The sequence below is a fragment of the Petromyzon marinus genome, chromosome 56 (assembly GCF_048934315.1).
Source record: "Petromyzon marinus isolate PM22_M1 ecotype Great Lakes invasive population chromosome 56, UKy_Petmar_22M1.pri1.0, whole genome shotgun sequence".
NCBI lineage: Eukaryota > Metazoa > Chordata > Hyperoartia > Petromyzontiformes > Petromyzontidae > Petromyzon > Petromyzon marinus.
The window spans coordinates 1,212,999-1,234,052 of NC_133722.1; the positions used below are offsets into that span (position 1 = coordinate 1,212,999).

Genomic DNA, 21,054 nt, shown 5'->3' on the forward strand with positions numbered 1-21,054 from the left:
CTTCACGTGGCCTCAAGGTGTACATAGCCTGGCACAAGCGTCGTGGTGACATCACCGCCACTTAGTGGCGAATGGCGGTTGTTGTTGTGTCTGTAGGGAGGTGTTGTCTTTGTGAGGTGTTGTGTCTCTGTGGGGAGGTGCTGTGTCTCTGTGGGGAGGTGCTGTGTTTCTGTGGAGGTGCTGTGTCTGTGGGGGTGTGCTATGAAAAATTTAGCATAGCGTGTTATTACGAGTGCTATGGCTTGAAATTTCAGAAACGCATTGCTAAATCGGAAATGTGCGTGATCATATTCTCCGACGCCTGTTACATATTTGGAGTTTGCATGTCTCCCTCTCTCCCTATGGTCGTGGATTTTTCTCCAGGTCCTCCGGTTTTTCCCTCCTCATTTCGAACCAACGTGCATTCAAGGGTATTTGGCTGCTGCTAGAAATTTCCACATGAGGCTGAGCCACTTCGTTGAGCTATCACTTATGATGCCAGGTCGCTTCTAAAAAAAGAGCTGTATAGTAGCTCAGTGGGGCCTTACTTTGTAAAATAAAAAAATTGTTTAAATAGTTTTTAAATTTCAAAGTCAGGGGAATGTCTTATTATGCGGTAGCTGCATGTTTGAGAGAGGCCAGATGTGCGTCTCACTTTTTCGGAGTGCCCTACCATCCAGAGAACACGGCAATGGGCGTGCACACGACATCACTACAACACTCGCGGAGCATATCTTCAGAAGTAACCAAGTCAAAGGTGCTATAAGCTGAACATTTTTTCCCTTTATTTCATCAATAAAAAAGGGGGCATATTTTACAGTGAACATTTTTCCCCAATGTCCCCCACATCATGTGCAACGTTTGGTCAGGTTCGCAGCGCTGGCGACGGAAAAACGATATTCCCCTACTGCAGAGGCATGCTTGTGTATTAGACACAAAGATCTCCCCCGTATAGCCTCAGACTTTTGGTGCAAGTGCTGTTAAACGAGCAACGACAAAGGGTCGGCAGTGTGGCACACGAGGGGGGTGGGGAGGCCAGCACCACGCCCCGGCCACCTTTGTCTCCCCCAGTGGCGATGTTTACTACACACCACCTCACCGGGTACTCATTTGAGGCCGAGTCGACCTAGGGGGAAAGTCCCAGGACCGACTAAGATATTCGTCACCAATGTTGTGGCCGCGGGGGAAAAACGAACTGGGATGGCCGGGGTTCGTTAGCACAGCGTGGCGCTGACTGGTTGTGCCCAACCGGCTCCCCACACGCGACACACAAGCATACACGTTCACACATTTACACATTCGTACGTCGCATTCGTGAACACAATCGATAACATTCTCACGGTAGTCGGTTTTTGTTTGGGTTAGAGCGCATAATTATAAAATGCGTTTACCTAGGGGAGTCCCAGCTCGACACGATCTAACACACAAAAAAGTCTTATGAATAATATTGGTCGCAAAAGCCTCCTGTGTGTTAAAAACTAGCATTCTCACAAGCACCTCATCTCACCAAGGGGAGGGGGGAAGGGGATATTTTCAACTGAAGCAGGAACGCAAGGAACGTCACGCGATAATACGAGGAACGACTCACAAAAGTGCTTAGTTCAAAACTCCCACTGCAACACATGCCCGCGCGCCCCTCTCCCCTGTCAGACGCAGAAGTGCATGCAGACGGCTCGCGCGAATCTGCGGTGCACCGGATAAACGGTTCAACCCAGGAGGCTGCTTAGTACCTAGGTATGCAAGTATGTGGAACTACTTTCGCACTGTACGTAGCCAACAAAGCCGTTATTTTTATGGAACCTTTGATCGTGCGTGCAACTCCATTGCGATTAAGACGAGTAAAGGAGCATCAAGCATCATCATAGGAGCTCCGCTCATCCTCGGAGCAGCAGCGGCTTTTGGTTGGCGATCAAACAAAGACGGTCACCGCATCATGCACATATCGTATGGGCTTCCGCGGCCGATATTAGGAAGCCACTAGAATTGCAAACTCATTTTATTTAGAACTTCTTACCTCCGATTAGCACAGGTTGGCTAAGTACAGTGTCAAAGTAAAAAATACATACATACGTGTTTGACGGAAACAAAATATGCGTTGTGAATGACGACATTTTTGTGAATTGAGCAGAATAACCGCTGGCAGCGGCAGGCAAATGGAGAAATTAGAATTCTGCAAATCTTAAGTGGTGCAGATGCAAAGCATTCCAAAAAGAATAAACTTTAGCCAAGCACTGTGCTGTTACGAGCGATTGGAAACACTACATTGGGGCAAATATTTATTTTATACATTTAAAAAAATAATCATCATTGTAAGAATATAAATTTACTCCATTTAAGAGTACGATCCTACAATACACCAACTCGTTTAGAAAATGTTATCTTGAAAAAATAACGACCTAATTCCACGCGGTGAATATCCATCAAGTCCTTGAAACAGCACGTCGCTTTTGCCGATGGCATATATCCTTGGGAGCGCGTGCCGATACGCCTTGAACCGCGCCACATGGCCACTGCAGGGCAAAGCGATGACCCCACACCACAAGCCCTAACGAGGATTATTCACACATGCGGTGCCACGCTCACGGATATTTATACATTTCTTTATAAACGGGTAACAACCGAATCGTATCCAATCACAAATTCCAACAAGTTCTGACCGTGTAGCACCGCAGAACAGAGGACGCCCGACGAACTTGCAACAACGGCCCCTCTCGGCGGCTCGATCTAGCGGACGCGACGACCGCAGGCAGAGCCTCCAGAGGTGAGCACCGTTGCTTCCGTGGGCGAGCGGGCCGATCGATGCAAGGGCACCCGCGCACGTTTTGTAAATTGTGAGGGCCCGCTATCCCTGCTCATTCCCACGAGGATGGCGTCATCGCACGGCCGCCCGCGCCCACACACACACCTCCACTTCCATGCCGTGCTGCTGATGAGTTCTAAGCGCAAGCCGAACGGACACCCAGGACGTGTGGAAAGTCATCGGGGGCATGGGAACATCTCACCTCCTCCGTTACATACCTCGGAAACCCCCCCCTGCCCTTCACCCGTCGTCCTCCCCTGGCCCGAGGGAAAACCGTGGATTAGTACTTGATGGCCTTGGCCAGCCGATCCCAGAACCACTCCTTTGTGCTGAGCTTGGTGTAGTCAGACATGGTGATGTGACGCAGAATTCCTGGGTAGGTCTTGGAAATCGCCTTGTACTTGACGGGAATGAGGCGCCGGCTTCGAGCGCCTGCGGAGGGGAAAAAAAAAACGGGCGAATTTCGTGAGCCGCGGGAAGATGGAAGTCTCCACTCTGGGAGAGTTGTATTTTAATTGTGCAGTAATGTTGCGTGAACCCTCGTCATTCTTCTGCACCCTCCCAGTTCCTCCACCTCCCCCCCCCCATTTGCTTCTCAGCAGGGCTAGAATATCGCCGCTCGTCACGACACTGGGTTGTGGTTTAGACAAATTTCAGCACCAGCGGCCACCGATAATCACAAGAAGCGAACCGACTGCGAGACACCAACAGATGACTCGAGGTATGCCCAGCCTTACATTCAGAAGAGCATGGGTACACCCGTTTCATTCTGTCCATTACGACCACAGAGCGTGCTAGACAGTATGAAAGAGTCTCGAGGCCTTAACAAAACAAGCGATGGCGGATTAGCGTTCAAAAGCAATTGAAGCCGTCAACTAACCCGTTACCAGTGTTCCATCATCATCATCATCATCGTGCAATGCAATGTCCACATCACTGAACTCACCTGGAGCGATGCTGAGTGCAAGCTTGGTCTGGAAGTCGCACTCGCTGCTCTCAAGGAAATCATCCGAGATGATCACGACAATTTTGTTGCACCTGCAAGCAAGAGAGAGGAGCAACAGCAGCGGCGACGCCGACATTTAACATTACGAGCTTTCGATTCCCTGTGCCACTGGAGGGAACTAGAGGGAGGGGGGGGCATCGTAAGACCCGATAAAAACTAAAAACTTTTTTTTTACTAAACTATTTTTATTTGACCAGGTAAGGCCTGGCCACAAATGATAGTTCAAACGAAGCGGGCTTTGAGATCACATGGAAATTTAAAGCGGCCAAATACTCGAAACGCGTGATGTAAAATGTGGAGGAGAAAAAACGGAGGACTCGGAGAAAAATCCACGCGACCACAGGGAAAGAGAGACACAAACTCCAAATATACAGCAGGCGTCAGGATCGGGTCCGAACCCACAATCTCCTGCATACCGAGTGAAGTAGTTAACATATCCTAGAAACTGCAGGGGGAAGACGCTGCCTTGCGCTGGCGTTACAAACCACCACTACCCAGCCGTGGCGTTGCCCTCCCATCGCCTTGAACGCTTGGAGTAGATTGTGCGCGATCCGAGCTGAACTCTGCCACTGATCATTTTCCTGCTGCGTCATAAAACAAAACCCATGTGGACAGGTGGCTTTGCGCCAGTCAGCGGTGCCGAGATATTAACTCCCTCGTCTGGTATATAGGAGGTTGTGGGTTCCTGACCCTGACACCTGCTGTATATTTGGAGTTTGCATATTCTCTTTTTTGTCTGGGTCGTCCGGATTTTCCCTCCACATTTAGAATCAACATCATGCGTTTTAAGAGTATTTTTCCTGTTAGAAATTTCCACACGATGATAAGCCACTTCGTTGAGCTATAATTTGTGATGGCCAGGTCGCTTTTGAAAAAGAGCTACATAGCTGCTCAGTGGGCCTTACCTGGTACAATAAAAAAATATGTTTCGTTTATATGTTATAGCGTGCGTGGCCGTGGGGGGGACAGCGGAGTGAAACGCATGTCCAGTATGGGAGACACCGGCCGGCATCGTGGGGAAAATTTACCGATTCACCGTCTCACCCTCCCTAATGCCAACATACTGATGGTGTTGGGGGGGGGGGGGTCACTTGTGAAGTCTTCCCCACACGTCTCCATGTATAGCTGGCGGGGGAGGGGTGCAGCAGAAGTGTCTACTACTAGCAGTACTATTACTAGGACCATATTTTCCCGCATATAACCCGCGGGGTATACCACTTTTTCCAAACAAAACAAGCCACTGCGGGGTATATGGAGGTGCGGGCTTTCCGAAAAACATTTTACATGTGTGACATGTCATAACTCGTAGGACTATCCACTATGCAACACTTACATTTGACTAAAGCACTGCAGAATAAACCACTCACACTAAAATTGCACATGTTATCACGTTTTAAATTATTCGAATTGTTTGTACAATGAAACGACAATGTTTGAAGTGGGCGCACTTTGTTTACCGTAATACTTTCCGTGGCTGTAGAGCGGTGCGAAAGTTTCAGCTGAGGCTATGGATTGCACAATGGGAAGGGCCTTAACAAGCGTCTACCAGATGCGGAATCATAATTGCCGAGTCCCTTAGGCTGCTGCTATTGGCCGAGCACTATACAGTCGCGACTATGAGCTTTGTTTCAAACTTCCAATGGCTTTGTTGCTAGGAGGCAATGGCGTTACCGTAGTGCCGCTATTGTCTGCGCAGTGCGCAATCTACCAGTGCTAAAACTGTACAGGGGTAAGTACCGGTCCAGTAGCTGTAATATTATGAGGTCGAATGCTGGTTAGCCTAACAGTACGCTTACTTACTTGTCCACCAGTTGTGTTACCTATTTATTGGATATTTACTTTTGTTACTTATTTACTGTTTTAAGTTCACTCGTTTCCAGTTAGTTTGTTTTCTTTGTGCACGTTATGATTTAATGTTAACAATTCATAGTATTAAAAATGCAAACTTTTTTATTAATGAGGGAATTAAGCTGCGGTAACGACGTTAAAGATATGAATGCATGCAGGGTATATGGAGGTGCGGGCTATCTGAAATTTATTTTACACAAAACGCTATTTTTGCGGGGTATATCCATCTGTGGGTTATATGCGGGAAAATAAGGTAGTAGGTAAGACTTCTAGTAGTAGGTACTCTACCATACTATGATCCACCATCCCAGTAGTAGTACTTGTACCTACTAGTAATACTACTATGACTAATAGGAGTTACTGTGCCACGTCATGATCCACCATCTCATCTTTTGTAGTAGGTACTGCTACTACTAGCATCGTCCGTACTACAAGTAGTAGCACCTGCCATCTCACCTCTTTTCTTCGATTCAAGTACTTAAAATTGACATTCTGGTTTTCAGGAAGCAAGCCTGGGCGTGAACCAGGCTGTGCCTGCATGAAATGATTGCACTGAAGCTGTAGCCATGTGATTTGGCAGCTGTGTGTATGTTGAACTCCTTTTGCACAGTACATAGCCAACCATGCTAAGAGGAGGTACAGGGGAAGCACAAACTAACCAACAAAAATCAGTAAAAAAAATAGTTTTCAATCTAGATGATTTAAAAGTGCATAGCTCCGGGGAATTTCTAATATTGGAAGGGAGAGCATTCCAGATGGCCGCAGAAGTGCATCTGAAAGCACGCGATGAAGTGACCACCGTCTTTGTTCGATGGCTAGCCAAAAGCAGCTGCTGCTGCTGCCGCAGCGAGTATGACCGGAGTTCGTGTGATGGTTTATGCTCCTTGACAAGATGAGTAGCAAGGTATCTTGGTTCATTGGTGGTGTGTACAATGAGCGTGACATTACAACATATTCGTTCGGCAACCGGAAGCCAACGCAGCTCAGCAAGCACGAGGACGGACACGACACGTAGCCAGAGAAGTCTGTAAACGCTGCCGAGAGAGCAAGCGAGCGAGCAAGCGAGGAGCAAAGGGTACCGGTTCTCGATGGTTCTTGGTTCATTGGTGGTGTGTACAATGAGCGTGACATTACAACATATTCGTTCGGCAACCGGAAGCCAACGCAGCTCAGCAAGCACGAGGACGGACACGACACGTAGCCAGAGAAGTCTGTAAACGCTGCCGAGAGAGCAAGCGAGCGAGCAAGCGAGGAGCAAAGGGTACCGGTTCTCGATGAGCTCGCTGGAAATGGTGTAGACACACTGGCCCGGCAGCACGTCGCGGTCCATCACGCACAGCTTGAGGGAGTAAGAGCTGCGCTCCAGGTTTTGAATCATCTCCTTGACGAAATCGATGTCGGCGTAGCAGTAGCAGACGAAGGCATCGAACTTCTCCACGTACACTGAAGGCACAGAGGGCGGCGAGGCGTTGTGTCATTTGTTTTCTCATACCGGCCGGATGCTTGATACCGATGCTCACAGTTGTGTGTGTATGTATGTTGATCTTTTTTCGCACGGTACGTAGCCAACCGTACTAATTGTAGGTGTATATTTACGTAAAAATCCCAACTCCTGAATAAGCCACAGAGAAACTCCACTCTGATTCGATGAGGGGGAGCTCAGTAAGGGGGGGGGATCTATAAGCCGTGTGTATCTAGATAAAAATACTCCTCCTTTTGTCTCGCCCAGTAACAAAAAAAAACGGTAAACAGAGACGAGAGTTTGCTCCCCCTGGCTCACTCATCAGCTCCGAGGTGTAAGCAGAATGAGAGGGGTGCGCTTCCGTGAGACCACGGGGCCAAAAGCTGTGTGGGAAGTTTGCAACGAACAAATCAGGTGGCGAAGCATGGCATGGCCTGGTGCCCCACATATAGTTCCCGAACGGAACGTTCCGAACGGGAACCGACGCGGACGTCGGCGCGAGTTCCGAACGGGAACTACATGTAAAATGTACATGGATCAGAGGAGCTGCATAGCATCGCCATCTATCTCTCCACGAAAGAGCAGTTTTCAGTTTCATTTATTTGGTATAGCCCTGTGAGCCATTCGGCTCTTGAATCAGGTGCAACTGCAACAAACAAAAACATGAACAAGAAACATCTTAAAGTGACGACGCGCAAACAGAAAAATCCAGGAAAAAACAGCAAAGTCTTCCAGAAAAAGCACCGTATATCAATGCTGTGTGCAAAAATCCCAGTGGGATGCAAGTCAAACAATAACAACCATAAGACAATTTAGATTAAAGTTATCAGTCTAACTCTGTACTACAATATGGCTAAACCAAAACGTTTTCGAAATCACCAAAATAAAGCTATAAAAGCAATGTAACAGTGATCATAGGAACTGTGATTGAAATTTATAATTAACGATATACATAACATGTACTACCAAACTTTGCAGCCATAGCTGGCAGCATGAGTCACTCCATCAATGCACCTTTAAGATCAGCACACTATAATCAAAACACAAGATCATACTTTGCAGCAGTCATCCGGAGCGAAACATTTGATTTCAGGCCACTGAATAGCAGTGGCAGCTAGGGGTGTACAACCCCTCTAGAACAGTTTTGAGTGAAGATCTCATAGGTAGAGATTCAAGTTGCAGTTAATTGGCAATAGCATTCCAGACCCTGGGGGCATCAATAGCAAACGCCCTTCCTCCAGTATTTGTAAAGCAAAAAGGAATGTTAAGCTGGTAAATGAGCGAAGACCTTAGGTCACATTTGTTCTTCGAAACAAAGAGGAGATCCAGCAGGTAGTCTGCGGATTTTTTTGTAAGTACATCGTGAATAAATAGATTTGATGCACAAGCCGTCGAACATTAAGAGATGTTAAGTTTGACCCAATGTAGAGATCACAGTGGTGGGTTCTATATGGGCAGTTCAATGCAAATCTTAAGGCCGAGTGATAAATTGAGTCACACTTCTTCACTACAGTACTGGGGGCTTATTTATATACGATGTCACAGTAATCAAGTAGATGCAGTATGGTAGCTTTTATCAATTCCAAACGGAACATAGCGGCGAAGCAGTGCTTGTATCGATAGAGAAAACAAATGTTTATTTTTGTCTTTTTACCAATATAATCAATGTGATCTTCAAAATTCAGTTTTGAATCAAGGATGACCCCAAGATACTTATAGATCTTGACTTGCTCTATTTGATAATTATTTAAGGAATGTAATTGGGGGAAAATAACTTCCTGCTTTAGTCCTGGTGAGAAGCATAGCACCTTGGTTTTGGAGGTATTCAGGACTAGTTTAAGAGCAACTAGCTGATGTTGTAGTTTGTTGAAATGGCCCTGGAGCTTAGCAATCACGTCATCCGGAGAGCAGCCAGTAGTAATCAGTATCGTGTCATCTGCAAAAAGATTTACCCTGGAATGATCCAGGTCAGTGCCCAAGTCATTTATATAAAGAGAGAACAAGAGGGGGCCGAGGATGTAACCCTGTAGAACCCCTCTTGTTATCTTAATACTGTTTGACCTCCAACAATCTGTGAATACAGTTTGGGTGTGAGAAGAGAGGTAATTTTTTAACCATTCTACTGCGTGTTTGGAGAAACGGAGGCAACTTAGTTTACTAAGCAAGGTTTTGTGGTCGACTGTATCAAAGGCTCAAGAAAAAGACCGGCGCAGTACTGCTTATTATCAAGGCTACTGTAAATGTGATTCAGAGAGTCTAATGCAGCAGATGTGGTGCTGTATTTTTTTCGGAACCCAGATTGTTTTCGATGTAATAGATTGTTGTCGGACAGGAAACTGCTAATTTGAGAGTTCAATAATTTTTCAAAAAATTTCATCAATGGGGACAAAATTGAGATAGGTCAGTAGCTATTTGGATCATCTTTAGGGCCCCCTTTGTGAAGTGGACGAACATAGGAATGTTTCCATTCTAGACGTACTGATGCTTCTTTGATGGACAGGTTGAAAATATGGGCTATAGGTTTGTATATTAGGTGACCAACAGTTAGCAGAGCAAAGACGGGAATACTATCTGCTCTGGTAGAGGAGGACCCTTTGAGGTAGGACAGTTGTTTCAGAACATTACTTTCGTGGATTGGCTGGAAACTAAATTCGTTTAATGTTTGGACAGGGGTGTAGGAATTTGCATGTGCAGGGGTGACTCCCAATACATTATCAAAAAGGTCACCAGCTTCAGAAAAATGAAGGTTAAAATTGTCAACTATTTTTTGGGGCTTTTAAAAATATTCCCCATTTCGGTTAAGCTCAATGGGCAGATTATCTGTTTCGGATGCCTTTTTGATACATTTTATTGTTTTCTAGAAGATCCTGGAATTTCCATGTGATTCCAGGAGAGTGGAGGAAAAGTAAGCATTTTTTGCATGCCGTATTTTTTTGATGCATTTTATTGTTTTCTAGAAGATCCTGGAATTTCCATGTGATTCCAGGAGAGTGGAGGAAAAGTAAGCATTTTTTGCATGCCGTATTTTTTTGATGCATCTATTCCTTAAAATCCTGTATTCTAGCTAGTCATTGACGAAATTACTTTCCTCAGCACATGCCTATGCCTTGTCCCTAGTTTTCATGGTGAGCGGTTGCCTTTAGTTTTAAATCTAACCAACAGAGCATGTTTGTTAAGAATTTGGAGAAACGTGTACCTGAAGGTCTCCCACGCCATAGTCAGGTAGGAGATATCACAGACCTTGTCAATATCCGAGTGAAGTATATCATTAGTAAATGCCTGAATGCTGAAGTGTCTCATGTAGTGCTTCTCAACCAATTTAGGGGGGCTTTGGGTCTGGCTATGATCTCACCCCACATATGAAGGAGTGATCACTAAGGTTATTACCCAGAACACCAGTCAGTGCGAAATTGTGAGGGACATTTGTCAATAGGACGTCAAGCAGAGATGACTGTCCCGGATTTTTTAGGTTGGGTCTTGAGGCGACATTTATTAATTGAAATAGGTTAAATTTATCTGCAAAATTTGTGACCACGGTCGGCGGGTTTAGCCAATTCCAATTTAGATCACCCACTAAAACTATTTCACCTTTAGGGAGGTCCCCAAGAAGCTCTCTCAGTGCAGACGCAGCTTCAACATCCTTAGCACTAGGCGGTCTATAGCAGCACACTACCAATATCTGTTGATTATTTGGGACAGGTATTTTCTGTGAAAGGATGAAGAGCGGCGAACCTTGGACGAATAACAGCAGCTCACAGATGGTGATATTTTTTAGAGCAGAATGAAGGTTGGAAGGAGTGCTGGTAAAGTAATGGGACAAAGATAGGGTTCAAAAGGATACAAAGACGAAGTGTAGAAGTGTCTATAAGCTATTTCATTAGCAGGTGTAGTGGCAAATTGAGCAACAAGTATGGACGCGAAGTAACGAGTGTAGTCGTTTGTAGAGTTGAGTGTGGCACTAGATATGGCCGGGAGGGACAGCAGAAGGATACACAGCAGGAGAATTGCCATCTTTCAAATATCACGGGTACACAATGTTTAACAAACAAGCGAAAAAAAATATACTTATAGGCCGAGCGCGAGAAACGTCTTGCCGCACTCGTCACACATGCACGGCTTCTCACCCGTGTGCTAGAGTTTTTGGAGATGAGCACCGCCCTCAATGTGACATCAGAGCAAGAGATCACTATTGGTCACAGCATTGGAGGTGCCGCGGACGCAGCAACTGGTCGGGTTAAGCAGCAAGATGTTAACGCCCTCGCCTAGTACGCAGGAGGTCGTGGGTTTGATCTCAACCCTGACGCCTGCTGTATATTTCGAGTTTGCTTGTCTTTCCCCGTGGTAGTGTGGCTTTTTCTCCGGGTCCTCCGATTTTTCCCTCCACATTTTGAATCGACATCAAGCACTATCGAGTATTTGGCTGATATAAATTTCAATACGATGATAAGTCACTTTATTGGGCTATGTTATGTGCCAGGTCGCTCCTGAAAAAGAGCTCGAGCTCAGTGGGTTTTACCTGGTAAAATAAAATAAATAGTTTAGTTTTAGTTTAGCACACACTGCAGTGATGGGACCATCACAACACTGACCTTCCGGAACGTCGCGCATCGTCACACAGTCAGGAGGCTCAAAGGGCCCCGGTTCCGAGCGGGGAGGAGGATGACCACTCTTCTTCTCCGCAAGGAAACGCACGCAGTCCTGTTCTGTGAATGTGGACACACATAAAATATTAATATCTCCAGTAGAGCCTCTAGCGGCATTGGGACAAAGGCTATTGGCAAGCACCTACAACAACAAAGATCCTCCACATAGCCTTAACAGACTTGCGGACATTGCTGTTAACGAGTAGCACCTATGAAGGCTGGCACGGTACACGAGGGGGTGGGTGGCCAAAACCACGCCCGGCCGCCCTTGTCTCCCTTGTGCCGATGTTTACTACACACTGCGCCAGGTACTCATTTGAGGCAAGCACCTACATGCACTCGCACAAACACACAACACGCACCCTTCCACATACACGTTTTTGAGATTTTTGGGGGGAACCAACAATTGATCATTCTGGCCTTGAGACGGTGAAAATGAGAAAGGAGCTCATGGAACAATAACTGCGTGAGTACACCACTGATCCAACAGGCACCACCGAAAAATCCTGGGTTAGAATTCTGGAGGATTGTCTGAGACAACGCCTGGCTGAGCGACTCAGTGCAGCCCCGAACTGTGAGAGCAGAGCGAGAGTCGGGAAGCAAATCGAGCCGCTGCGCAGCATCAGATGGCCACCATGGTGGCGAGGAGATGTTAACTACCTCGCCTGGTATACAGGAGGCGTGGGTTCGATCCCAACCCTGACGCCTGCTGTATATTTGGAATTTGCTTGTTACTCTCTGTCTCTCCCTCCCTGTGTCTCTCCCTCCCTGTGTCTCTCCCTCCCTGTGTCTCTCCCTCCCTGTGTCTCTCCCTCCCTGTGTCTCTCCCTCCCTGTGTCTCTCCCTCCCTGTGTCTCTCCCTCCCTGTGTCTCTCCCTCCCTGTGTCTCTCCCTCCCTGTGTCTCTCCCTCCCTGTGTCTCTCCCTCCCTGTGTCTCTCCCTCCCTGTGTCTCTCCCTCCCTGTGTCTCTCCCTCCCTGTGTCTCTCCCTCCCTTTGTCTCTCCCTCCCTGTGTCTCTCCCTCCCTGTGTCTCTCCCTCCCTGTGTCTCTCCCTCCCTGTGTCTCTCCCTCCCTGTGTCTCTCCCTCCCTGTGTCTCTCTCTCCCTGTGTCTCTCCCTCCCTGTGTCTCTCCCTCCCTGTGTCTCTCCCTCCCTGTGTCTCTCCCTCCCTGTGTCTCTCCCTCCCTGTGTCTCTCCCTCCCTGTGTCTCTCCCTCCCTGTGTCTCTCCCTCCCTCCCTGTCTCTCCCTCCCTCCCTGTGTCTCTCCCTCCCTCCCTGTGTCTCTCCCTCCCTCCCTGTGTCTCTCCCTCCCTCCCTGTGTCTCTCCCTCCCTCCCTGTGTCTCTCCCTCCCTCCCTGTGTCTCTCCCTCCCTCCCTGTGTCTCTCCCTCCCTCCCTGTGTCTCTCCCTCCCTCCCTGTGTCTCTCCCTCCCTCCCTGTGTCTCTCCCTCCCTCCCTGTGTCTCTCCCTCCCTCCCTGTGTCTCTCCCTCCCTCCCTGTGTCTCTCCCTCCCTCATTGTGTGTCTCTCCCTCTCTCCCTGTGTCTCTCCCTCCCTCCCTGTCTCTCCCTACTTCCCTGTGTCTCTCCCTACTTCCCTGTGTCTCTCCCTCCCTCCCTGTGTCTCTCCCTCCCTCCCTGTGTCTCTCCCTCCCTCCCTGTGTCTCTCCCTCCCTCCCTGTGTCTCTCCCTCCCTGTGTCTCTCCCTCCCTCCCTGTGTCTCTCCCTCCCTCCCTGTGTCTCTCCCTCCCTCCCTGTGTCTCTCCCTCCCTCCCTGTGTCTCTCCCTCCCTCCCTGTGTCTCTCCCTCCCTCCCTGTGTCTCTCCCTCCCTCCCTCCCTGTGTCTCTCCCTCCCTCCCTGTGTCTCTCCCTCCCTGTGTCTCTCCCTCCCTGTGTCTCTCCCTCCCTCCCTGTGTTTCTCCCTTCCTCCCTGTGTCTCTCCCTCCCTCCCTGTGTCTCTCACTCCCTCCCTGTGTCTCTCCCTCCCTCCCTCCCTGTGTCTCTCCCTCCCTGTGTCTCTCCCTCCCTGTGTCTCTCCCTCCCTCCCTGTGTCTCTCCCTCCCTGTGTCTCTCCCTCCCTCCCTCCCTGTGTCTCTCACTCCCTCCCTGTGTCTCTCACTCCCTCCCTCCCTGTGTCTCTCCCTCCCTCCCTGTGTCTCTCCCTCCCTCCCTGTGTCTCTCCCTCCCTCCCTGTGTCTCTCCCTCCCTCCCTGTGTCTCTCCCTCCCTCCCTGTGTCTCTCCCTCCCTCCCTGTGTCTCTCCCTCCCTCCCTGTGTCTCTCCCTCCCTGTGTCTCTCCCTCCCTGTGTCTCTCCCTCCCTGTGTCTCTCTCTCCCTGTGTCTCTCCCTCCCTGTGTCTCTCCCTCCCTGTGTCTCTCCCTCCCTGTGTCTCTCCCTCCCTGTGTCTCTCCCTCCCTGTGTCTCTCCCTCCCTGTGTCTCTCCCTCCCTGTGTCTCTCCCTCCCTCCCTGTCTCTCCCTCCCTCCCTGTGTCTCTCCCTCCCTCCCTGTGTCTCTCCCTCCCTCCCTGTGTCTCTCCCTCCCTCCCTGTGTCTCTCCCTCCCTCCCTGTGTCTCTCCCTCCCTCCCTGTGTCTCTCCCTCCCTCCCTGTGTCTCTCCCTCCCTCCCTGTGTCTCTCCCTCCCTCCCTGTGTCTCTCCCTCCCTCCCTGTGTCTCTCCCTCCCTCCCTGTGTCTCTCCCTCCCTCATTGTGTGTCTCTCCCTCTCTCCCTGTGTCTCTCCCTCCCTCCCTGTCTCTCACTCCTTCCCTGTCTCTCCCTACTTCCCTGTGTCTCTCCCTCCCTCCCTGTGTCTCTCCCTCCCTCCCTGTGTCTCTCCCTCCCTCCCTGTGTCTCTCCCTCCCTCCCTGTGTCTCTCCCTCCCTGTGTCTCTCCCTCCCTCCCTGTGTCTCTCCCTCCCTCCCTGTGTCTCTCCCTCCCTCCCTGTGTCTCTCCCTCCCTCCCTGTGTCTCTCCCTCCCTCCCTGTGTCTCTCCCTCCCTCCCTGTGTCTCTCCCTCCCTCCCTCCCTGTGTCTCTCCCTCCCTCCCTGTGTCTCTCCCTCCCTGTGTCTCTCCCTCCCTGTGTCTCTCCCTCCCTCCCTGTGTTTCTCCCTTCCTCCCTGTGTCTCTCCCTCCCTCCCTGTGTCTCTCACTCCCTCCCTGTGTCTCTCCCTCCCTCCCTCCCTGTGTCTCTCCCTCCCTGTGTCTCTCCCTCCCTGTGTCTCTCCCTCCCTCCCTGTGTCTCTCCCTCCCTGTGTCTCTCCCTCCCTCCCTCCCTGTGTCTCTCACTCCCTCCCTGTGTCTCTCACTCCCTCCCTCCCTGTGTCTCTCCCTCCCTCCCTGTGTCTCTCCCTCCCTCCCTGTGTCTCTCCCTCCCTCCCTGTGTCTCTCCCTCCCTGTGTCTCTCCCTCCCTCCCTGTGTCTCTCCCTCCCTCCCTGTGTCTCTCCCTCCCTCCCTGTGTCTCTCCCTCCCTGTGTCTCTCCCTCCCTGTGTCTCTCCCTCCCTGTCTCTCCCTCCCTGTGTCTCTCCCTCCCTGTGTCTCTCCCTCCCTGTGTCTCTCCCTCCCTGTGCCTCTGAGTTTGCATGTTCTCTCTCCCTGTGGTTGCGTGGATTTTTCTCCAGGGATCCTCCATTTTTTTCCCTCCACGTTTACAAACATGCCTTTAGGAGTATTTCGCCGCTTATAAATTTCCACACAACGATAATCCACTTCGATGAGCTGTTATTTGCGATGGCCAGGTCGACTTCTGAACAACAAGAGCTACTTAGCAGCTCTGTGGGGCCTTACACCTGGTATAAGACATTTTTTTTATTTTAGTTAACCGAGGAAATCACCGATGGCCGCCTGCAGGTCGGTGATGACATCATGGCGCTCCAGCTTGAGCAGCGCGTCCAGCAGGGCGCCGACAGTGCTGTTGTTACGGGACGTGCATTCGTCCAGCAGTTTCCAAGTCGGGTCGGGACAGCGGTCCATGTTCCTGATGTGCAGGTAGTCGAAGCCCAACTCCTCGGCCAGGCGCTCCCAGTTAGCGCTGCCCAGCAGCACGGGGTTGAGGAAGAGCGCCAGCTGCTTGCGCACCGTCGTGTTGAGGGCCCGCAGGGGCACCTCGTGAAAGTTAACGGCGCTGGTGCGTGGCTTAGTGCACGCCATGGTGTTCCCGGGACCTCCGCCCTCTTTCAGTTCGACAGGTGTCGGACTGCAGAGTGAGGGGGGAAAGTTGGTGAGCCACTGGGAGCAGATGCACGCAGCACACGGTACACCACAAAGACAAAGGTTCCCCCCACCCCTTAAGAGACTATTGGAGGCACAAGTGCTGTTGGCGAGTAGCACCTATGAAGACCAGCACGGCACACAAAGGGTTGGGAGGCCGGCTACACGCCCGACCGCTTTTGTCTCCCCAGTGGCGATATTTACTACACACTGCACCGGGTACTCATTTGAGGCTGAGTTTGACCTCGGAGAGGCCCAGTACCAGTTCGGATAATCGTCACTGGTGTTGGCCATGAGCGAGAGTTGAAACCGGGTCGCCGGCTTCGTAGCGCGGTATGCTGACCGCGACACCACCGCTCCCCAGCACACGACGCACACACATAGGCATGCACATATGTGTACGTACAACACACACATACACAACTTAAAAACTGGGATTATAAATCTCTTATTGGTTGGGCGCACCAAATGCACAAAACGCCGATTATTGCCACAAGCTGCAAGTGGCCGACACCTCAGCTAACCAATCACAGGGAAACTACTTTCTAAAATATTGAGGCTTCAAAGTGCGATCAAAACTATTTAAAAACTAAACAATGTTTTATTTTACCAGATAAGGCCCACTGAGCTATGTAGCTACTTTTCAGAAGCGATCTGGCCATCACAAATGATAGCTCAACGAAATGGCTTATCCCGAGGAAATTTATAGCAGCCAAATACTGTAAACGGACGTTGATCCTGAATGCGGATGGAAAAAAAATGGAGGACCCGGAGAAATAGCCACGTGACCACAAGGAGAAAGAACATGCAAACTCCAAATATACAGCAGGCATTGTCAGGGTCAGGATCGAACCCACGACCTCCTGTATACCAAGCGAGGTAGTTAACATCTTCTAGCTAACATGGCAACCTGAATAGGGGTCAACCTCACCACCTTGTCCCATGAGGCGATACTGGGGCTGAGGGGGTTCTCCCTACCCGTATAACTCATAGCAATGCTCAGCAGGTCAGTACGATCCCAACTTGGGGGATCAGAGTTCAAATTGGCACCCGTAAAATTCTTCATCATAGAGGGTCTTTTTTCAGGTTATATTGCGCAAATATAAATGTCCTTAAACCCGCCACCATCCGACATCCAATTCATAAGGTTTTGTCACGTAAACAAAACATGCCAATTAGTTACTAGTTCAGCACACCGATTGTGTGTTGAAGTGAACCCACATTTTAAATTTGAGTACCGTGACGTTTCGCCGGTAATTACATCCAGCCTCATCAGGCGACAGCCAGAGTTGTTGAGAGAACCTCCTCCAGTTTCGGTCTTAAATACTGGGATAAATGTGATGATGTCACTTCTGAGCCAATCAGGTGTGAAGACCAGAGGGGGGGTTAATGAAGTCATGTAAATTACAATGGATATCTATGATTGGTTTGGTTATTCAGTTCATAAACATATGTAATGTACATCACGCATGCACATTATGTATGTTATGTATGTACATCCTGCCGTTTATTTGGTGCAAAAGTCACAATACCTGTTATTGGCAATCTAACCAAAAAAATATATATAATGAATAATATTGGTCACGTGTTACACATAACATTCTTATTTTCAACTTTCCACAAGGCAATTATGAGGTTATGCTCCTGTACGTTTGAAATGGGTTCTTGAGTGTGTGCCTACCACCACCGTGTACAAAAATTGTCAGGTACACCTTGCAGATGACAAGCCAATGGTCAGTGGACATACCAGTGCCAAAACTAGGTCCTGGTATCAATGATATGGGCCTGCGGATTTGCTGCTCCATCACCGGATTAGTCCAGCAGATGTTCTTGCTTAGATCCAGCATGCACCCATGTTGTGCTTTCGCACCTCCGATTAGTATGGTGCAGAAGAAGTAAAAAAATACACACATACACCGCACCTCCGATTAGCACGGTTGGCTACGTACAGTGCGAGAAAGAAGTTCAACAGGCATACGTCACTGACAGAACAGCGTTTTGGTGATTATTATAGCCCATGGAGGTGCAAAGACAACTAACAGCATCCTACCAAAGCTGCGGAGCTGATCTGGCCCACTTTGCCATCCAAGCACTGGCCTTCATCCAAGCACTGGCCTTCATCCAAACAGGCATTTTAAGTCACTCAAGAAGAGGACTTTGGTGGTCGGAGCCAGTTTAGCCAACACATGAGACAGGTCACAGAAGAAATCCGACGCGTCAGCATTGCCTGCATCCCTCCACAGATGGTGTTGGTGTTAAACCACACCTCACTGCCATGCTTCCAAATCCTATGCATTATTGGATTTAGAAGAGCCACTCGATTTTTAACTCTATGCCATCGAGTAGTGCATTGCCCAACCTGTTGTATCTGGAGTCTGTCAAGATGGCGGTCAAAGACAAATGATCCCCCGTATAGCCTTTAATAAACTGTTGGGCAAGTGCTGTTGGCGAGTGGCACCTATGAAGGCCGGCACGGCACGCGAAGGGGGTGGCCAACGCCACGCCCGGCCGCCTTTGTCTTCCCAAGTGGCGATGTTTACTACACACCGCACCGGGTACGCATTTGTGGCTGAATTCTAGGGGAGGCCTTGTACCAGTTCAGATAATCGTCATTGGTGTTGGCCATGAGTGGGAATATAATTCGGGTTACCGTATGTTGAACTTCTTTCGCACCGTACGTAGCCAACCGTGCTGACAAAGGCACATATACAAATTCAGTAACAAACGTATAAATATACACGCATTCACCTATTACAGTACAGTATATACGCAGGAAATCCTCCATCAGTATAAAAATATTGGATTTGGTCAATTTAATGTTTTGCGTGCACAAACGCTGACTTTAATCCACTGCGATTAGCACTGTTGGCTACGTACGGTGCGAAAGAAGTTCAACATACTTACACTGTAACTAACTTACAAAGAATAAGTCGCGCAGAATTACACACCCGAAGGCGAACACAGATTAACATGACAGACAAGTAGCACTCAGTAAAGTACAAAGATCCCCGTACAGCCTTAGCTGTTAGCGAGATGCACCTATGAAGGACGGTACGACACACGCGGGGCGCGTGGCCAGCACCACGCCCAGCCGCCTTTCGTCTTCCCGAGTGGCGACGTTTCGCACACCGCACCAGCGACTCATTTGTGGCCGAGCCGACCTTGGGGAGGCCCCGGGCACCCGTCCGTCCACGCGCGCACCGCCAGCCGCCAGCCGCCAACACGGGCGGATCAGCACGGTAATGGCGCCTTGGGCCCTGCCGTTTGGACTATCGCCGGCCTAGTGGGTGGGCACCCATCACACCGTACCTGGGGGATAAATTACCTTAGTAAGGTGGGGGGGGGAGTGTTATCCCAGTAGAGGAGAGCCGGGGGAGCCCAGTGGGAGCCTGGTGGGAGCAGCAATGAGCCAAAGCTGCTTCCAACGCCGTCTGTCGCGATAGCTGCCTGGACCCGCGCCTCTTCCGGGGAGCTCCTGGCTCTGACGTCATATGCAAATAAGATTGGGGGGGGGGATTCCCCGCCTCCCCCGTGCGTGGTGAAGTATGGACACAAGCAGGGGCGGAGTCACAGGGGGGGCTGGGGGGGGCTTAGCCCCCCCTAAATTTTGGAAAAGTCGGTAATCGGGATAATCGGATATCCGGCTGCTGTAAAATGCTGCTGGCTGCCACCTTGTGCTGCCCTGCAGGCTGCTTGAGCGGCAGCCTCTCGAACTTATCGCAATTATTATCCACATCAGCTGCTCCAACCTATGCATAAACTCCGCGTTCAAATCCAATAAAAAAAATGTTTAGACATTTGTGGCGCCCATTGGAAAACATACACTGGATATCTCAGAATATTGAAGGCAGCCCCCCCAAAGTCAAAATCCTGGCTCCGCCCCTGGACACAAGTCCATAATAAAGTATTCTTTGGTTACTCTTCGGTTCTTTCGGTAAAGTCACGTAGATAGATTTTTTTTTATCTACGTGACTTTACCGAAAGAACCAAAGAACATTAATTCCTGCAGTCACGAAAGTTTTAGGTCAAAAGCCATAATAAACGTTTCATTTAAAAAAAATGTTTTTTGGGGGTTATTTTGGCCAATTTCATAAGGATTTTGTCACTGAAATAAAAGGTCCACAATTTGTGACTACTTCAGCAAACACACACACACACTGGTTGTGCGCGTGTGCGTGTGTGTTGGAGAGTAAAACCCACGCAGACGTTGACAATTCGAGTACCGGAGCGTGACCTTTCGCCGCTGGTGATTACAACCGGCGCCCGTGAGCCTTGCGCCTTCAAATGGACGCAAACGATGAGGGCTTTACGTCGCTTGGGGATTCCCTACAGAGTGGATGGGACTGCTGCATGAATCACAAACAGGCTGAGTCACTCGTCAAAGTACTCAAATGGTTAAATGGTGTGTGGATTTACTCTCTAACACACCGGTGTGCTGAAGTAGTAACTAAATGGCACGTTTTGTTTACGTGACAATACCTTTACTAACTCGCCTTTTGCCCGTCCAAGGACGGGTGTATTGCAGTCAATTTGAAACTTGCAAGCGAAAATCAGACCACGACGTGATATTCATTGCATCAATGAGTGTGAAATTTGTAAGGGCGCGGTGACACAGATCTATTTCCCTTGTTAATCACGACGTCCTTTTTACTTTGATGTCTCCATAGCGTTACGGAGATCGCGTGACGCGATGAGGGTTCTGCCTTTGTAGTGAGGGTTGTAAGTTGACGCCGAGGAGGGGGGAGGAGGCGCCTCGCCCCCCATGTGGTGTGACGTCACCCGCTAATTATTATTAATGGTGGGGGGGTGTCCATTTGGAGGACGTCACCTGTTAATGATTATTAATGGAGGGGGGGGGGCTGTTCGAGGGGGGGTGACGTCACCTGCTCATGATTATTAATGAGTAGTGGGGGTGTGTCCGTTTGGAGGACGTCACCTGTGCATGAATATTAATGAAGGGGGTCTGGTCTATGTAGAAGGACGTCACGAGCGTTAAGGACAGACATTCCTGGGTGGTTGTAGTAGGCATTGGGCTGTGTCGGATGGTGGTGGGTTAACGACACATTTATATTTACGCGATCTAACCCAAAACAAACCTTTGTCTTGACTTAAAG

At 49.4% G+C, this 21,054-nt stretch overlaps 1 protein-coding gene across 3 annotated transcripts; it reads right to left on the minus strand.

Annotated features, from left to right (window-relative positions):
* Positions 1-742: 742 nt before the first annotated feature.
* Positions 743-19,452, minus strand: MYD88 (MYD88 innate immune signal transduction adaptor). 3 transcript variants are annotated; one of them, XM_032975321.2, is made up of 7 exons: positions 19,266-19,452; positions 17,688-17,810; positions 15,565-15,926; positions 11,685-11,798; positions 6,899-7,076; positions 3,726-3,817; positions 743-3,211 (listed from the first exon to the last, which is right to left on the minus strand). In XM_032975321.2, exons 3-7 carry the CDS (start codon positions 15,878-15,880, stop codon positions 3,060-3,062), a joined length of 852 nt encoding a protein of 283 aa, XP_032831212.1. In that variant the 5' UTR covers positions 15,881-15,926; positions 17,688-17,810; positions 19,266-19,452; the 3' UTR covers positions 743-3,059. The 3 variants fall into 3 exon arrangements, with proteins under 3 accessions (XP_032831212.1, XP_032831211.1, XP_032831213.1); XM_032975320.2 differs by lacking the exon at positions 17,688-17,810 and having other exon boundaries at positions 19,266-19,451; XM_032975322.2 differs by lacking the exons at positions 17,688-17,810; positions 19,266-19,452 and adding an exon at positions 18,980-19,226.
* Positions 19,453-21,054: the final 1,602 nt, after the last annotated feature.

Bases quoted from the DNA above. Each gene is read 5' to 3' on its own strand.
- MYD88 (XM_032975321.2), bottom strand. From the start codon at position 15,880: ATGGCGTGCACTAAGCCACGCACCAGCGCCGTTAACTTTCACGAGGTG. The intron at 3,818-6,898 runs GTACCCTTTGCT...TCTTGCTTGCAG, and splicing joins AGCGAGCTCATCGAGAACCG to GTGCAACAAAATTGTCGTGA. The intron at 3,212-3,725 runs GTGAGTTCAGTG...TCCCCTCCGCAG, and splicing joins TGCACTCAGCATCGCTCCAG to GCGCTCGAAGCCGGCGCCTC.